We start from the raw sequence: 16,366 nt of genomic DNA, 5'->3' as shown, positions 1-16,366 counted from the left end.
TATATATATATATATTATGAAGGCACTATTGCAATGATCTATTTTTTTATACAAGAAGAAAGCCGAGAAAGTTATGAAATATTTTCTCTTGTAATTCTCAATAAACGCGATTTTTATATTGCATTTATAGCACAAAGATACTTGAACTGTTTCAAAGACGCGAGAATATTGTGTGCATCGTGGAAAAAAATCGACACGCAAAAAAGTTACGCATAGTTGCACGGTGCCTCACGCAAGCAGGAAATGTATGTAAGATTATGTAAGAAATTTGCCCTCTCGAACCGCGAGTTCTTCGAAGGCGCGAAATAACCGAATCGCGAGATGAAAGTTGCTTCCGCACTGCCGTTGCGTTTATCTATTTTAACTGAAACTCACAAGAATCACGAGACTATCGCCGCCCATCGTTATCACGAACCAGGCGGAAAGAATAAACACTATGCACACGATACATGATAAACGAGAGGTAGCCAAAATATTTAAGCTCCCTTCTTTTAGTTGCACTCTGTGTACTTACTTAATACTTTCTTATGTGTATGTGACTTTTTCTCTTTTTCTTTTGTAAAAAAATTCTGAGTATTTATTTTATTAGTATGAAAAGTGTAAATAATACAACGAGAAAAGGATAGATTTTTTTATTAAAAGATAAAGATTAAGATATATATTTATATTAACTTTTTAAAATAATATTTTCTTAATTTTATAAATGTAGAAAAAATGCTTTTTCTTTCTTTTTCATTTAGAAGGCGAATCTTGATTGTGAATGTTTTTTTTTATATATTTACTCATAAGATATAATTAGTCATAAGATATTAATTGTAACTGTTATAAAACTGTCTAAAATTACTACTAAAAATTAACATCTCCATATTTTTAAAAAAAAGAAACTGATTCCAACTGATCAAAGCATACATATATAAAGTTTAGTATTGTTTATTAGATATAAATTACAACTGCAGTTATAAAACTATCGTTAGAAGTTATTAATATTCGTATTTTATTTTATTAAGAAAGTTAAAAACTGATCAAAGAGTCTGTATTTTTTAAATTGATATTGCCTTGTAAATATTTCTCGGAAGTAAGAAATATGATAAAAGCCATGCGGTTTGGTTTCAGATACTGTCCACCAAGCTTACAGTCCTATATCTCACGTCTCGTAATACAAGCGATCAAGTCAACATGCAAGAAACAGCCGGAAGTCTGCGGACTAAGGCAGCAAGAAAAGAGTAAGTTTTTTTTTATAATTTTGTACCTTAATAAATATTCGCAAAAAAAAACGAAATACAAACTGCTTATTTAAAAAATTATGTAAGCATTTCTGATTTCCAAATATAATCATTTTAACATATAGTCAACGCATGCTATAAATGCTTTGAAGCGTTCTTTGATTGACCAAGTAGTAAAATTCTTTCTTTTGATTGGTCATTCAAATGCTTCAAAGCATTCGTAGCGAGACTTTAATCGCGCCTTTAATAATTCCTGATAAGTCAAAGATCTTTGAAAATGTATATTTATATTTGAAATAAATGGCTCATACAACGATCAAAATAATAATTTATAAACGATTAAAATAATAATTTATTTATTATAATTCCATATAAATTATTATTTTGATCGTTGCATTAATAATTTATTTCAAATATAAATGAATTTTCAGAGATTTTTTTATTTATCAGTGACTTTATTTATATTCTATATAAATTTGGTGGATTTTTTCGCAGCGTACGCGCCTTTGAAGCTCATGCAAGCCGTCACAAACGAAGTAAACGAGATCTGCAGACGGTATTTAGATAACAGCAGGCTAGCTCTCTTGCCACCGCCTTCATCAACGCCGCAAGTGACAGTGGGTGCTATCAGAAATGCCAGAAGAAAAATGGAAGATCGCCATATAATCTTGCACGATTTAAATACCATGTTTAATATTCAGGTAAAGATCTCGCCAATGTGTTTGCAATCATAATAATATATAATATATAATAATAATAATAATATATAATGCTGAAATAATAAGTATTGATTTACGCGTTAAAATTTATTAGCGATTATATTCAAAATTAGTTCCATCTGACATTCTTGACGTATTAATATATGAGCTGATACGTTAATTGTACTTTGCAGGATGATACTATCGTGGATTACTATGCTGTATTCGATGGCCACGGTGGACAAGACGCCGCGGCATATTGCGCAACACATTTGCATCAATATTTGGTCGAGAGTGTGTACTATCCAACAGATCCGGAACGTGCGTTGCGCGATGCCTTCCTGACGACCGATGCACAATTCATAGCGAAGTCGAGTATACAGGTAAATGTTTCTTACGTGAAATGCTATATTTTATTTTGCATAATTCGCTACCGATAACTTTGTTGATTCGTCATTTCGTTACAGAAATTAAATGGCGGAACCACTGCGGTTTGTGCGTTGCTGATAAATAAGAAATTGTACATTGCTTGGGTTGGTGACTCCATGGCTTCGTTGGTCACATATGGCAATGTGAAACAATTAGTCAATCCTCATCGACCAACAAGAGAAGTAAGTAACCTGAATTTCCTACTTCTTTTAATAGAATAGAATTTGAAATATAAGATAATCTCATTTTTGACGGAATATTTCTATGTTTAAATCGCGTATTCAGCTATTTCAATCTTAATAAAATCTCGATCTTGATGAACTCCAATTCATATTTATAGCCAAATGTTAATAATTCTTGATACGAAAACTAATTTAGCCCATCGATTAAATCGATAGTTCACCAGGCTAATAATTTTTAAGCTTATTTGAGACTATATTTTTAATTTTTATTAAATCTTCCGCTATTACCTTCTTTTCTTGTAAAATAAAAACTATGGAGATTAATTTTAAATCATGAAAAAATTTAATTAATAATAATGTTGAATATTGACGTCTCTAATTGTCATATATAATTTTGCTTCGAACCACATGATCGTACAATATTACGTGCTTATAAAACGGGCAGTGTATTCGAACTCGCGTCGTATGTACACCAGGTGATGCGGCAGTCGGATCGACCGTAATAATCTGTCTGTCATGAATATTTTTAAACAACAGTCCACGTTTGGAATCTATAATGGGTACGTAATTACGAGTCTCATTCAAACACGTCGTCCCCATTCTCCAGTGATAGTATGCGAGATCTCGCTTGAGTGGCGACAATTTTTTCTCTCCTTGGTAATATGGTAGCCAATCTTCCGATTTGAGCCGATCGTAAAAATCAATATAGGCTGATTCTTCGATCTGTAATTTTGTTATGGAGCTTCGAACGAATATGATGGTTGATAGAATTCTTAGTCTGTTGGCTCGCTCGCGCAGGGCAAGTTCCTTCATTAACGTACCAACTGGTGACACAAATTCCGAAGTGAGTTCGTAATACCGGTGAACGGGAAATATTAGATCTTTCACGATTCGTAAGCGACGATAAAAGCTCTCCTCGCTCAAAGTCTCGCCGGTGCAGCGGTATCCGAGCTCGGCCAATTGGCGCGCAGTTTTGTTGCTTTTGAGGTAGAAGATATCTATAGGCGTCACCAGCGAGTCTAAATATTCTTCATAATTTTGAAAACTCAGCAATCTTCTGTCGCTGTCGATCTGCGTTCCAATGACAGTCATGTTTATAAAGAAAAAAAGATAGAGAGAGAATTTTATTTTTAAACCAGTAATTTTATATTGTCATCGACGTTCAGAATGTTTTGTATTATGAACAATCGAGACGCGTGAAATGTGAATCCAAAAGGTAATCCAAGCGAGAGTATCGAAATATCGACACGTTTGACATTTATACGTTATCACGAGAATGTTATGCTCGACTCGCTTTTATTGACATTGCCACGTGCAAAATCTATCCAAGCTGGGTATCCTATTTACTATATATTATGATGTATCCTATTTACTATATATTATGATCTTTTCCTTTCAGGATGAGAGCGAACGGATTCGCAATATGGGAGGAGTCGTCGTTCATTGTATGGGTGTATTGCGAGTAAACGGATTCCTCAGCATATCCCGAGCCATTGGTAAGTGATTGTAATATGTACATTTTTATCACGTTTTTATCAAAGATATAAAAAATTATTGAAAATAAAAAACTTCCGCATTTCTAATCTCGTTATGTGGCAAAATGCTTACAAGCATTAAAGCTGATTGATGTGCAATCTTTTTTAAGGATCATTTTCAGAAGACCATTTTCAAAAATAAGTAAAATCTTTCGCATAATGTGAATTTATTTATTTCGTTTGCATAGAATAGAAAATATGATTTTATATTTTCGGCTGCAAACCGACACCGCAAAAAATTCGCAGATAGGCTGCAAGTTGCGTATCACTGCTTAGATAATATAATTAATCACTATTAAATAATTAAACGCTAAAAATATTTGTCTAATATTTGTTTAATATTTGTCTAATATTTGTTTTTATCAATATATAAACAATATAACTTTCTTGGTTTAATCTATTCTTTATCTTTTTCTAATTTTTAGATTTTAGAACTAGGAAAAGATAAAGATTATAAGTTGAATCAAGATTAAAGTTAATCGACATAGAAATAGACATACCTAAGCAAAATTTTAGATCACGATAACATTATTTTGATGTTAAACTGAATCTTAAAGTAATCGGATCGTAAAATAACTTTTAATAATTATTTTAGAAGAATTATTTTTACCTCCTTTTGTTATGATGACTTTAGATTCTGCTAGGATAAGGATGGATTAAACTTAATTCACGCTTAATTCGTCAAATAATTCCTACGATACTTTGTTAATTCATAGAAGATAGTTCTATTATAATTATTATAAATTTTTTGTTGTAATATGAGAAAAAACTTAGATAAACTAAAATTATAGCTAGAACTCTCATAGTTTTGGTGATTGAATTAATCAGCGATTAAGTTAGTTTGAGGTTGCTTTTTTTAAAGGAATTAGATTATTTTTTGATAAAACTTCTATTGAACGTATCAGTCGACCTTCATCATGATATGAAAAAAACTCAGTACGATATGAAAGTATAGATGGAAGCAGCGTGATCGATCACAGTATAATAAAACGTATAAAACTTATACGTCGTTCAGAATATAAAAATTTTCTTCATAAGAATGCAAATTAAGTTTTCACCACAATCTAATTAATTTTTCTAAAAATTAATTTAAAACATCACTAAACATAACATCAATGTTACAATTTCGCACTTACCAATATCACTGTTATGTAATACTATGTTATATTACATTTATATTATTGCACGGAAAGAGCAATTTTGTTGAAATATTTAAAAATTTAGATAGATACAAATCTGAAAATAATATTGTTGGACTTAAAAATAATTATATAGGAAATTCAAGCATGATAAGCAATGCTGCAAAATGGTATTCTAGCAATCAATTTGAACGTTCTACATACATAACAATTTTGGTAGTCTAACAAAATTATTTTTCGATCTATATATTTAATTAAATTTTTAAATACTTTAAAATCGTTCTTTCCGTATGAATATGAAATTATAATTATGTTATTTTTAGTTAATATCAATTGCATAAAGATAAAATCTAAAACTAATTTTCTCAAATTTGAAATTAATTCATGCTTCATTTCTATAAAAATATATGAAATCACCTTGGTTGCACCTTGAGCGCTTCGTATGGAAATGTTATTTATCTTCATTTTCCTAGGCAATTGTAAGGAAATTACTTTTTCGCTTTTCATGGTCTGTGAATTCTTTATTCTACTCACGTAGTCGAAAACGTGATTCGCAACTAATCTTGAGATCGACATTATTTTCGACGGATTCGAATTTCCACGGCAGACAGAAGTAATCCGTTTTTGTTGGAAATGCTACTTTCGGATTGACGTAATCAATACAAGTTTTCTCGTGGAGAATTAAAATCATTCGACATCGAGCTTTCAGTATTTTGATCGCAAATAATCTATCGCAGAATTTCGAAACAATGTCACTGGTCGAGGTCGTTCGTAATGTCACTGACGATCGTCTTTGGAGAATCTTCTTTTTTAAAAATATTAGCAATGTTACATAATATTTTTAATAATTCCTAAATAATTAAATTAAATAAAAAAATTTAATTTAAAAAATTTCTAAATCTAAAAAAAACATATATTCCATTATATTATTCATCTTCATTTATGTTAATATAATATTAAATAGAACGTTTTATGAATTATACATTTAAATAATACATGTTTAATATAATAATTTACAAATAATAATTTAATACTCTATCTTTTCATATTTGATTAAAAAAAAAATTTCGCTTGCGGTGCAATGATAAATTTCTGGATCCGCCAATATGTAGTGTAGCTAAGTAAGGAACGAGAGGCCAGGTGAGCCCGTGCCCAACTATGGCTCAAGGCACAACCTGTAATGGTGAGGAAGGAAAGAGGAGGAAAGAAAAATTCTAGCCGCGTGTTGGGTATCCTGTTAGTTCCGTTCGCCCGCTGACACAATACTACGTGCAGTTACGCTCCAAGAGCGCTCTACCGAGTGTGGCTCGCACAACCGCATGTTCGGAATAATTAAGACTGTTTCTCTCATTCTTGCTTGTCTTTAGACGCATATAGGGCTAGCGAACCGCGATCTATTGAATGTTTATTGGCTTTTGATCTCCCAACATGCTTCAGAGATCAAGATGACCATGCACGATCTGTAAAAGACTGTGACATTTTTTATTTACATGAGCATTTGCGTTGCTCTATTCCTCATCAAATTACGTTGTATAAAATCCGATTGTATCAAGCGATTATATAAGCGAATTAAATAAACCTGGTTTAATGACTTGCCGTTATTAGCATAGAGAATTTAATTAACTGAAATTAATTAGCACAATAACGTTAACGCAACAGGTTCTAAACATAAAAGCTTCGGAGGATTCATTACGAAATTGTAAAAATTAATTTGTATTATGGGGAGTGAGATAATTCAGTTGCGTGATGCAAATATATTTTCTCGTGTATGTATACACCAAGCTCTGGCGCGGTTTCGAGAGGATAGTATAGAAGAAAAAGCGGCGTTCAGATTCATAATAACCGGAAGCGCGGCGTTGTTGCAGTGGCGTCGTTATTTAAATTAGCCGTGCTATTCATTAAACAGTTAATTATACTTAATTGCGCGCCGCGTGGCGTGTTTTTCACGTGTAAAATATCTGAATTACGGACTTTACCAATGGGTAAACCGTAACTTGCCTCCACTTCAATCTTAATCTCATACTTTCGGAGCTGAACATTCCTTTCCGCTTTTCGCGTTCGCGCCTAGTATAAGTCTCCGCAAACGCGTGCCTTCTAACAGCGCTTTTTCGTTTTTTTTTTCCAGGCGATGTCCCGTATAAACCGTACATCAGCGGCGAGCCCGAGGTTCGATGCGTATCTCTGGACGGCACCGAGGATTTTCTCATAATCGCCTGTGACGGATTGTGGGACTACGTCGATCAGAGAACTGCGGCGCTCCGTGTCTACCGGCAGGTGCTGCAAAATCCCTGTGAGTATAATGTAATTTCACTTAATTCAGTAATTAATCAAATGATGAATTCGCACTACAATGGATTAGTGCATATTACAAAGGCTGCTTTGTACTTAAAGTATCTAAATATGGCGTAATACCAATTTTAACAATGAAATAATATATGTTCTATTAAATAACGAATGATAACAATATCATTATTGAGTATTTAACCATTTAAAATATTTATATGCATTTTTTATTTGCATTTTTATTTGCTAATTTTTATGCTAATATTATTAGCAATTCTGAGTATGCACTAGTGTAATAACCAAATCTTAATGAATAAATTATATAATAATGCGCTATTTATGCACTCTCAAAATCTGCAAAAAAAATTTTTGCGCTCATTCTAGCTAAAAAAAATTTTTTTTATGGGGCTGAGTAAGCTGTCAGTCCCCTTCCACATGTTAATAACAGCCGATTTGGAAAATTAAATACATATGATTTATGTACTATTTATGCGCTTTTATATTCACATAGTTTCAATTTTTGCGCTGCATTTCTTAGACACTTCCCTTTTGGAGCAAACAGTCATATTTATCCCTAAGTTATTTAAAATTGCAAAATTATGCTATCTAGCTATACAAAATATAATATATTCAATTTATGCGCTACTATTTTCAAGCAATTTCGATTTTTGCGCTGTAACCCTTAAGAGATGAAGTGAATATGAAAATAGCGCATCCTGTATTTGATTTTCCAAATCGGTTGTTATTAACATGTAGGGGGAGGGAAAGCGGGGCTGGCTGACAGCTTACTCAGCCCCTCCACAAGAAATTTTTTTTTAGCTAAATGAGCGCAAAAATTTTTTTCGCGGATTTTGAGAGCGCATAAATAGCGTATTATTATATAATTTCATTAATATTCATTAAGATTTGATTAAATGGAGGGCTAGCTAGGCAGACGTTAATATAAGTGACTGAATTCACTAAAATTATTTAAATCGCTAGCATTGTTTGACAAAACTTGACAGTGAACTATGTACAGTCACTATCAAAAGCTTTTGACCAATGAGTAATTTTATTGTATTTTTTGGATAAATACTCTTTTGGATAAATAATCTTTACTAAAGATAAAAATTATCTTTAATAAAGATCTATTATACAAATATTTTTAATATATTTTAAGAACCTTCTTCGCTTTGAACGTTTTTAGCGCTTCAAAGATCTTTGCTTAAAAATTAATTGATAATTAATTAGACCTGTGTGCTTTTAATATATTCCAGTATTTAAAATATCAGCATTTTTAAATTGATTGTAATAAGAATTTTATTTGTAATATAAAGTAAAAAATAAATTGACAAAAATTATCATAAAATCATACATTGCCAGAAATGTTTGGTAATCGCTGTATATCTTTTATTATACATATTCTTTCTTTTTCTCTCACTTTTATCACGTCTGCAAATATTCATTCAAGCATTTATCTGATTATTCATCTTTAATATGATCAACTGAAAGAAGACGCTATTACCTCTCTTATTAACTCTCATTAGAGTTGAAGATTTTTTAAAAGCACTGAAATACCACAGACTTAATTTTCAATTAATTTTTAAGTAATCTTTAGAGTGGTAAAATGAAGAATATTCTTAAAGCACGACTAATTATTTTTATAATTTATACAACTTAAGAAATTGTGATTTTTTGCGAATCGCAATAACTTTTCACGGGTAAATTCTTAGAAAATTGTGAAAGAAATTTCTTACCAAGCAATAACGAGGAGAAAATCCATCGAACATCACTACTAGATAAGTACACCGCACGCACGTATTCAATGTACATTAATCGATACGACGTACTTTAAGCGATAAGCATGCTCTTACAGGAAATTCAAATCGAATCGTTTCCATTGCCATAACGTTCGTAGCGCTCCAGTGATACTGCGATACTTGAAAAAGTAGAGGAAACGATGTCGTTTCGTCGGGGAATTTGTGCTAGAAAAGACGAATCTCTTTGTAATCCAGTCTTTCTCTCTCTGTCTTCTTCTTTCTTACTCTTTCTCTCTTTATATTCGTAGCATTTTACTTGCTATGCTCTGTTTCCTCGATTTCCGGAACGGACGTGACATAAAATTTGCGTATAGCGTTTTGCATGCGATGCTCTCTCCTGCCGATTGATAGACTTTCCTGATGCTTTTGCGCGAAATTCATTGAAAAAAAAAATCTGATAATAGCTACCAAATATTGGATGAAATAATAGTTCGATTAATGTAATAAAAAATAAACTTTATTTTTTCCAATATTTATTAAATGTTACTTAAATGTTGATTAATATTATTATATTTCGTAATATTTACTAAATATTTAGGAAAATAGAATTATCTTCGGTTATATTAATCGAATATTGGCACTATTTCTTAACATTTGGTAATAGCTATACCTTTTTCAGTGCACGAAGAATCGTTAATATAAAATAATATGCAATACACTGTAATACATGCGAGGAAATATGACAGTTTCACTATATTTATACATACTGTGCAACGATCGATTCTTTTCTCGCGTAAGCTGAGCTACTTTTTTTACAATAAGAGATGGGAAAGCGGGAAGAGATAGGAACAGCTGAAGCAGCAGGTGAGTGAGAAATTGCCATAATTTAATGAAAACGCAGCTGACATAAGCTGTTTTTTATTTTTATTATTTTCAGAAGGAAATAATAAAACATTCAGAATTTAAAAGGTAATAAATAGGTAATAAAATAAAGTATTTAAGCATTTAAAAATGAACGATATCGGCAATTACATAACAACACGAGTTATAAACACCAGTTATAAAAGTATTTTAATACTTTTAATAATAATAACAATAATAATTATTACACGTAAAGAATGATTTTTCTGAAATGTAAAAAATTTAGCTAGATACGGAAATAATTTTGCTTGGACGATCAAAATATGTAGGAATCTCAAATATGATGAGGAATACTGCAAAAAATTTTAGTATTCTAGTAACCAGTTTGGACGTTTTACATAATTGTTTTGATGATTTTATATGATTGTTCGAACAAGTTATTTTCAGATCTGTACCTACCTAAATTTTTAAATTTTCAACAAAATTATTCTTTCCATGTAATGATTATTATCGTTAAAATTTATACAACTGATAACCGTTGTCACAGAGTAATCGTGTTGCTGATGTACACTTTTAAATGCATAAATCTGAATTATTTTATTTTTAAAATTTGAATGTTTATTATTTTATTACTTCTTATTTTAAATCTTAAATGTTTTATTTTATTTTTATTATTTTCTCCGGAAATATGATAAAAATAAAAAACAGCTTGTATTAGTTGCATTTTTCACAAAATTGTGGCAATTTTTCATTTATCTGCTGCTACAAGATTCTCTTTTCCGTAAATATTTAATGTATGCGTTCATAGATATATATGCTTTATAAATAAAAATTTTCCTTATGATTTTTTGTTTAATTTTGAGTTTTTATCTTAACAAAAATATCGATACCTTCTGCATGAATTACGAATGAATAGTACCTAAAGTCTAAACATTCTCGAGAAAGAAAAATCTACTCATCTAATTAGTCGAAGACTTGTGCAGTAAAAATGAAATACGTCCGAGAAACGGTACATTTGAGATAGTTAACAGATACGATATCACGTGGACTTGATGTTTGACACTTATTGCAAACGATATTTTTCCGAGTAAGCAATCTTCAACCGGACGGAAGCAATAAAGTCGATAAATCTTTTCCGGAAATCAACGTATTTCTTTTACGGTATAAACTCGTAATTGAATCATCGTCCTCGCCTTAATACAAGGCACTGTCTCGAAGATGCTGTAGACATCTCTTCTGCTACGTCTTGTATTTTTTTTTTTGCCTTACTGGTGTTGAAGGAAGGTCTGTCGAATGTAACGCGAACTTGGTGCTCGCCTTTTCCTTCGTTCTCGAGCAAGCAGGCCGATCGGCACAAACTTGGCGGCTCCTCCGATCATTCTCTCACTTGCTCGTCATCCGTCTACACGGTCGGCCGTCTCTCTCTTCCGTCGCCTTTTCCTCGGGACATTTTCCCTTCAATTGATTTTTCGCCGCGACCTCGCGTCTCGCGTCTCTCAGTTGGTGACTCAGTGGTTCACAGTGATTCATAGTGCCTCCAAGGAAGAAGACCTCGAGAGGAGAATATTAGGAGTCCGATCGATTGCCTTCGTACAAATTCGTCCCGGTAAGTCGTGGATTATCCGCAATCAATTGATTGTCAAGCGCGAATAACAAAGAATGGTAGACAGAGAAGGAAAAAAGTCTCTTTAGTATTCTTAAAAGATCTACTAGTATTTATCTATAAAACCAGTATATAAGAAAACAGAAGTACTTGAAAAAGCTATTGAATAGCAAAAATATAAAATTATCATTAAGAAATTGTTGTTATCGATTAATGAATAATTGAAGATCCAGATAAATTAGAAACTCGTGTCAGACAAATTAATTTAAATCATTAATCTGTTATTTATGATAATTTGAAATAACAATTTTTTTTAAATACAATGGATATTTATAAAAGTGGATAATTTTTAATCGATGATTAAGACTAATTATAAGCTATTATTTTATCGATTTCTTTCGAAATCTATTTTATCTTGAAAATACTACTGAATAGCAAAAATTCTAATAATTAGTAATTATTAATTTTAAAAATTATACTTATGTAAAAATTGTAATAGTAGTTATTAATTTTTATTTTTATAGAATTAAACACTGAAATTTAATTGGGAAATAATTGGGAAAAATTACTAAACGAATTTATTTTATTCGTTTTTTCAAAAACGTCTATAACAATTGCTAATCTTTTATCATCAGGAAATTATGTCTTGCTTGTTCAGTCAGCTCGCTTATTTAATCACAAAGCCGATTATCTTCTAGAAGGCACCGTCGCGTCCGATATTGCTTCGAAATTAGTGCCCATCGGTCACGATGCATCGACATCATGCGATTACGTCCGTACGCGTGATGCGCATAGAAATCGCGAACAATCGCGACTAAATGCGCGCATAAGGCGATGTAATTCGACTCTGTCTTTTGATTGTGAGAGCAAAAGGAAAGAGAGAGAACTCAAAATAATCGACGCGGCTCGGCATTGTCGTTGCGCGACAGACGTTTTCCCAGCAACGGTATGTTAGCATCGTGCACACTCATCGAAAGGAGTCCGGAAATCTCTCCCCTCTCGCAAAACTACCGTATCGTCCGCTGCGTCCGCGAAAATATGCCTCCCCGTTAGGAAGTGCGCGATTATCGTCGCCATCCTCCGCGCCGACGTAATCTTTCTTTCGCGTTTTTCGCACAAGGAAATTCAAATATTACGTAAATGCCAGATCCCACCACAATTTCTGTAAAGACCGCACTGCACTAGATAGGAATATTGCATGGAAGAAAAAGATTGGAAAACATAAAAATTTCACTTATTCAAATACAGCCGTAATATGCGGACAGTTTTCTCTGTCGCAAAGTAATATAATTGTAGTTGAATAAAATTAGTGATTATCGACAATTATTTTTGTTATAATAATACAGCAAATTTGTTTTAATATAGCAAAGATAAATTTCTATGAAAAGTAATCCAATGGATCAAAATTTTTTACTAAACATGCTAACTAAGATGGCACATATTTTTGCTGCTGTAATAAAGAAAACTTGTTATATTAGTAATTATTTCACTTTATCAAAAAATTATCTTAATTAATATACTGATAATTGCTTACAGATACATAATTTCTTTATTGAGCCATCAAATCTTCTTAGTTATAGAACTTATGATGCTGCTATGTTGACTTATCCAGCAAACTAGCTTTGCTGAACCATCCAATCTATTTTTTTCTATATGCGTTTGTTTTCGCTGCAGCAAAATTTTTATTACAATTCAGAAAGCGATCTATTTTTTTCTTCTTCAATAATCGAAGCAACAATAGCTTTTTTCAATTATAAATGATTGAGAATTTTTTAGAGAGTTTTTCAGAGAGAGAATTCTTTTCACGAATTTAACTGTAGTAGATTTAGACACTTGTATTTTGTGTTTAAATTAAATTAAATTGAATTAAATTTAAAGGTGTAATTATCATTTTGTCCAATTTAATTGAAGTCTTTTGTTCGCAATCAATTGAAAACAAACTATTATTATTTCGATTATTATCGAGAGAGAAAACAATTTAATTTAATTAGATTATTATAATTAAAATTAAATAGCTCTCTCTCTCTCTCTCTCTCTCTCTCTTATTCTATTCATGATTATAAATTCATTCTTAAGAGCGATAGAATCGATTTTGAAAATATAAGAATTGTAATTAATTAACTTAAATAGTTAATCCATAAAACTAAATTGTGTACTCTTAATGTTTATATAGAATCGCTCAGGCGATCATGAATAGTAGATTAATGACTTAAGTTGATTATTCGTCGGGAATCCCTAGTTCATTCGGATCTTCAATTATTCATCAATCAATAGACCAACGTCTTTATAAGTAGACCATGTCACATGTACATCTTGATCTCTCGATTAATAAATAGTTGGGGATATATGTGACAACCGGTAGAATGTGCCGATTCCTTCTCGCTTTACGCGGATCTCGTAAAAACACAGTGAAAACTTAGAAGGAGAGAACTGAGGGAACGCAACGTGCGTAACACATTAAGAATCTCTATCCGTCTCACGTTCCCATAATTGTTAATTCGGGAAAGCGGATTCGTGCGAATAGCGCGTGCATTGGCGAATTCAGAAATTTGTCAAAGATGGCCATTGGCGCCTGCAAGTGAAATTTTTTTCTTAAAATTAAGTATAAAATGATATAATATTAAATTATTATTTAAATTATTATTACATTGTGTGTATGAAAATGTCTTATTTAAATATATAATTTATAAAATGTTTTATTTAACACAAAAGAAGAATAATATAGGTAATAGAATCTATGTTTTTTTATATCTATAAAGGTCTTTTTCTTAAATCAAAAAATATTTTTGAAATATCAAAATTGTATGATTAAGTATTTCAGAAATATTAAAAATATATATTCTACAAATATTTTTAAAAGGGGAGACTCCAAAGAAGAAGGCCACGGTCTACAGACAGACGGTTTCTTATCTTTGTGTCATATAATTTGTACATGTCATGCGACGCGTTTAAAATTGACTTCAATGATATTTTTCGGAAATCGCGGAGAAAGAAAGAAAGCCTTGGTGGCTAACAAGCGAGCGGACAATGATGGTCACGCAGCATCCCGAAGAAATACGTCGGAGATTCCGTCACGCTCTGACACATCGTTGACACGACTGCACATACAGCTCTGACACATAGTTCGTTCCTTATTTTAAATAACGTTCTGAATCACACGGGGGCGCATAGCGCTTAGATTTACGATGACAGCATAGCCGTCAGTACGTGAGTCGCATCTACTTTATATACCGGGACATAATCTTGTGCAATTTATCTCGAGTCATAGAGTAGAGTCTTGTTAGACGTAGACGAATTTATTATGTTACAGTAGTTATATTATTTAATTTATATGATAAATGTCCCGGAATGTTAATTTTATACGTTTTTGATTTTAAAATAAAGAAATTTTGAAAAATCAAATAACTGCAACTTATATTTACGTGAGCGACGCCACGAAATCGTTCTAATTTTATTATTTGCAGAACAGTAGAAAAATAGAAAATATTCTTATTAATTTGCTACCAATTTGGCTTATCGTAAAATTAAATCATTCTTGAAATTCCATTTAGATTGTAAAAATTTTATTTGTATCATCATATTTTTTATATGATGCAGAATTTTATCATGATCAAAAGAAAAATTTTGCTGAAATATATCTAAAAATTTAGTTAAATAAATATCTGAATATAATTTTGTTAAATTACATATTAAAATAATTATATTAAAAACTTAAGCATAATCAATGCAGTAAAAAATGTTGATATTTTAACAACCAACTTGAATATTCTATATAATTATTTTGATAATTGATTTGATTCAACAAAATTACTTATTTTCAAATGCTATATAAAATTTTTTTCTACTTAATTAAACTAATAAACTAATAAAATTCATTTGGATATAATTTAAATTATAAGAATTGCTTTAATGTCAGTCACAATTCAAAGTGGTTAATAGTCGTAATCAGGCACTTGTTGACTAAAGCTAATTCTAAATTTTGGGGCTTTACTTTTTATCAACGGATTACCGTGCGATTTACAACTTTTTGAAGTAATAAATGATTAACGAAACCGATTCCGGTTAATTTCGGCTAATTGAAACTTCGGGAACAGACGCAGCGTAGCTCGGGCTCCTCTCGGCGCGGCGCATGGCAACAGTGCAACGGCGTTAAAAGATCGCAATAAGGCATTAAACAAAGGAATCCGGGAGGAGCTGAACCAAGACCGCGGTTACTGAAGCGAAACGCCTGGAGCGTTTCTTCGTCTCGAAAGGATTCGTTGGAGAACGAGGCTCCGAAGGAATGGGAGAGGATAAGGAGGAGGGAGGGACGCCAAGTGGGAGGAAGGGGGTATCCATTCACAAGAGATCGTATGAAAGGTGAAATTTAGGTTACACTAGGTCCTTCGCCTCATTATCGTGCTGTACTCGATCTGTTAACGACATCTTCTGAATCATCTCACCCCCTTTTCTCTCCCTGCTTTCCTGATATATTAAACAGAGTTGATAAAAGATAATGTTTTTAAAGAACACAAAACATTGTTTTCTTAAATATTTTAATGTTTTTAATGTTTCATACATGCTGACGATATTATAAAAAAAACATGAACATTTAATACATTTTAAACATTAAGCATGTTTTAAACAGATTTATTGAAGATTGACTTGGTTGAGACAATATTTTTGCAATAAAAT

The 16,366-nt window shown here is 31.7% G+C and overlaps 1 protein-coding gene across 1 annotated transcript in view; it reads left to right on the top strand.

The window, feature by feature from the left end:
• The window catches only part of LOC108692963, a 70,835-nt gene that overhangs the window by 1,964 nt on the left and 52,505 nt on the right, over positions 1–16,366 (top strand). The window contains exons 2-7 of the mRNA XM_018201552.1: positions 1,114–1,223; positions 1,719–1,924; positions 2,116–2,304; positions 2,389–2,532; positions 3,932–4,028; positions 7,332–7,496. Of these exons, the coding sequence (XP_018057041.1) occupies positions 1,114–1,223; positions 1,719–1,924; positions 2,116–2,304; positions 2,389–2,532; positions 3,932–4,028; positions 7,332–7,496 (911 nt within the window). The remainder of the gene's footprint in view (positions 1–1,113; positions 1,224–1,718; positions 1,925–2,115; positions 2,305–2,388; positions 2,533–3,931; positions 4,029–7,331; positions 7,497–16,366) is intronic.

This window comes from Atta colombica, unplaced genomic scaffold (genome assembly GCF_001594045.1).
Source record: "Atta colombica isolate Treedump-2 unplaced genomic scaffold, Acol1.0 scaffold83, whole genome shotgun sequence".
Classification (NCBI taxonomy): domain Eukaryota; kingdom Metazoa; phylum Arthropoda; class Insecta; order Hymenoptera; family Formicidae; genus Atta; species Atta colombica.
The sequence above is the reverse complement of the archived record's forward strand: the minus strand, read 5'-3'. Positions and strand labels throughout refer to the sequence as shown.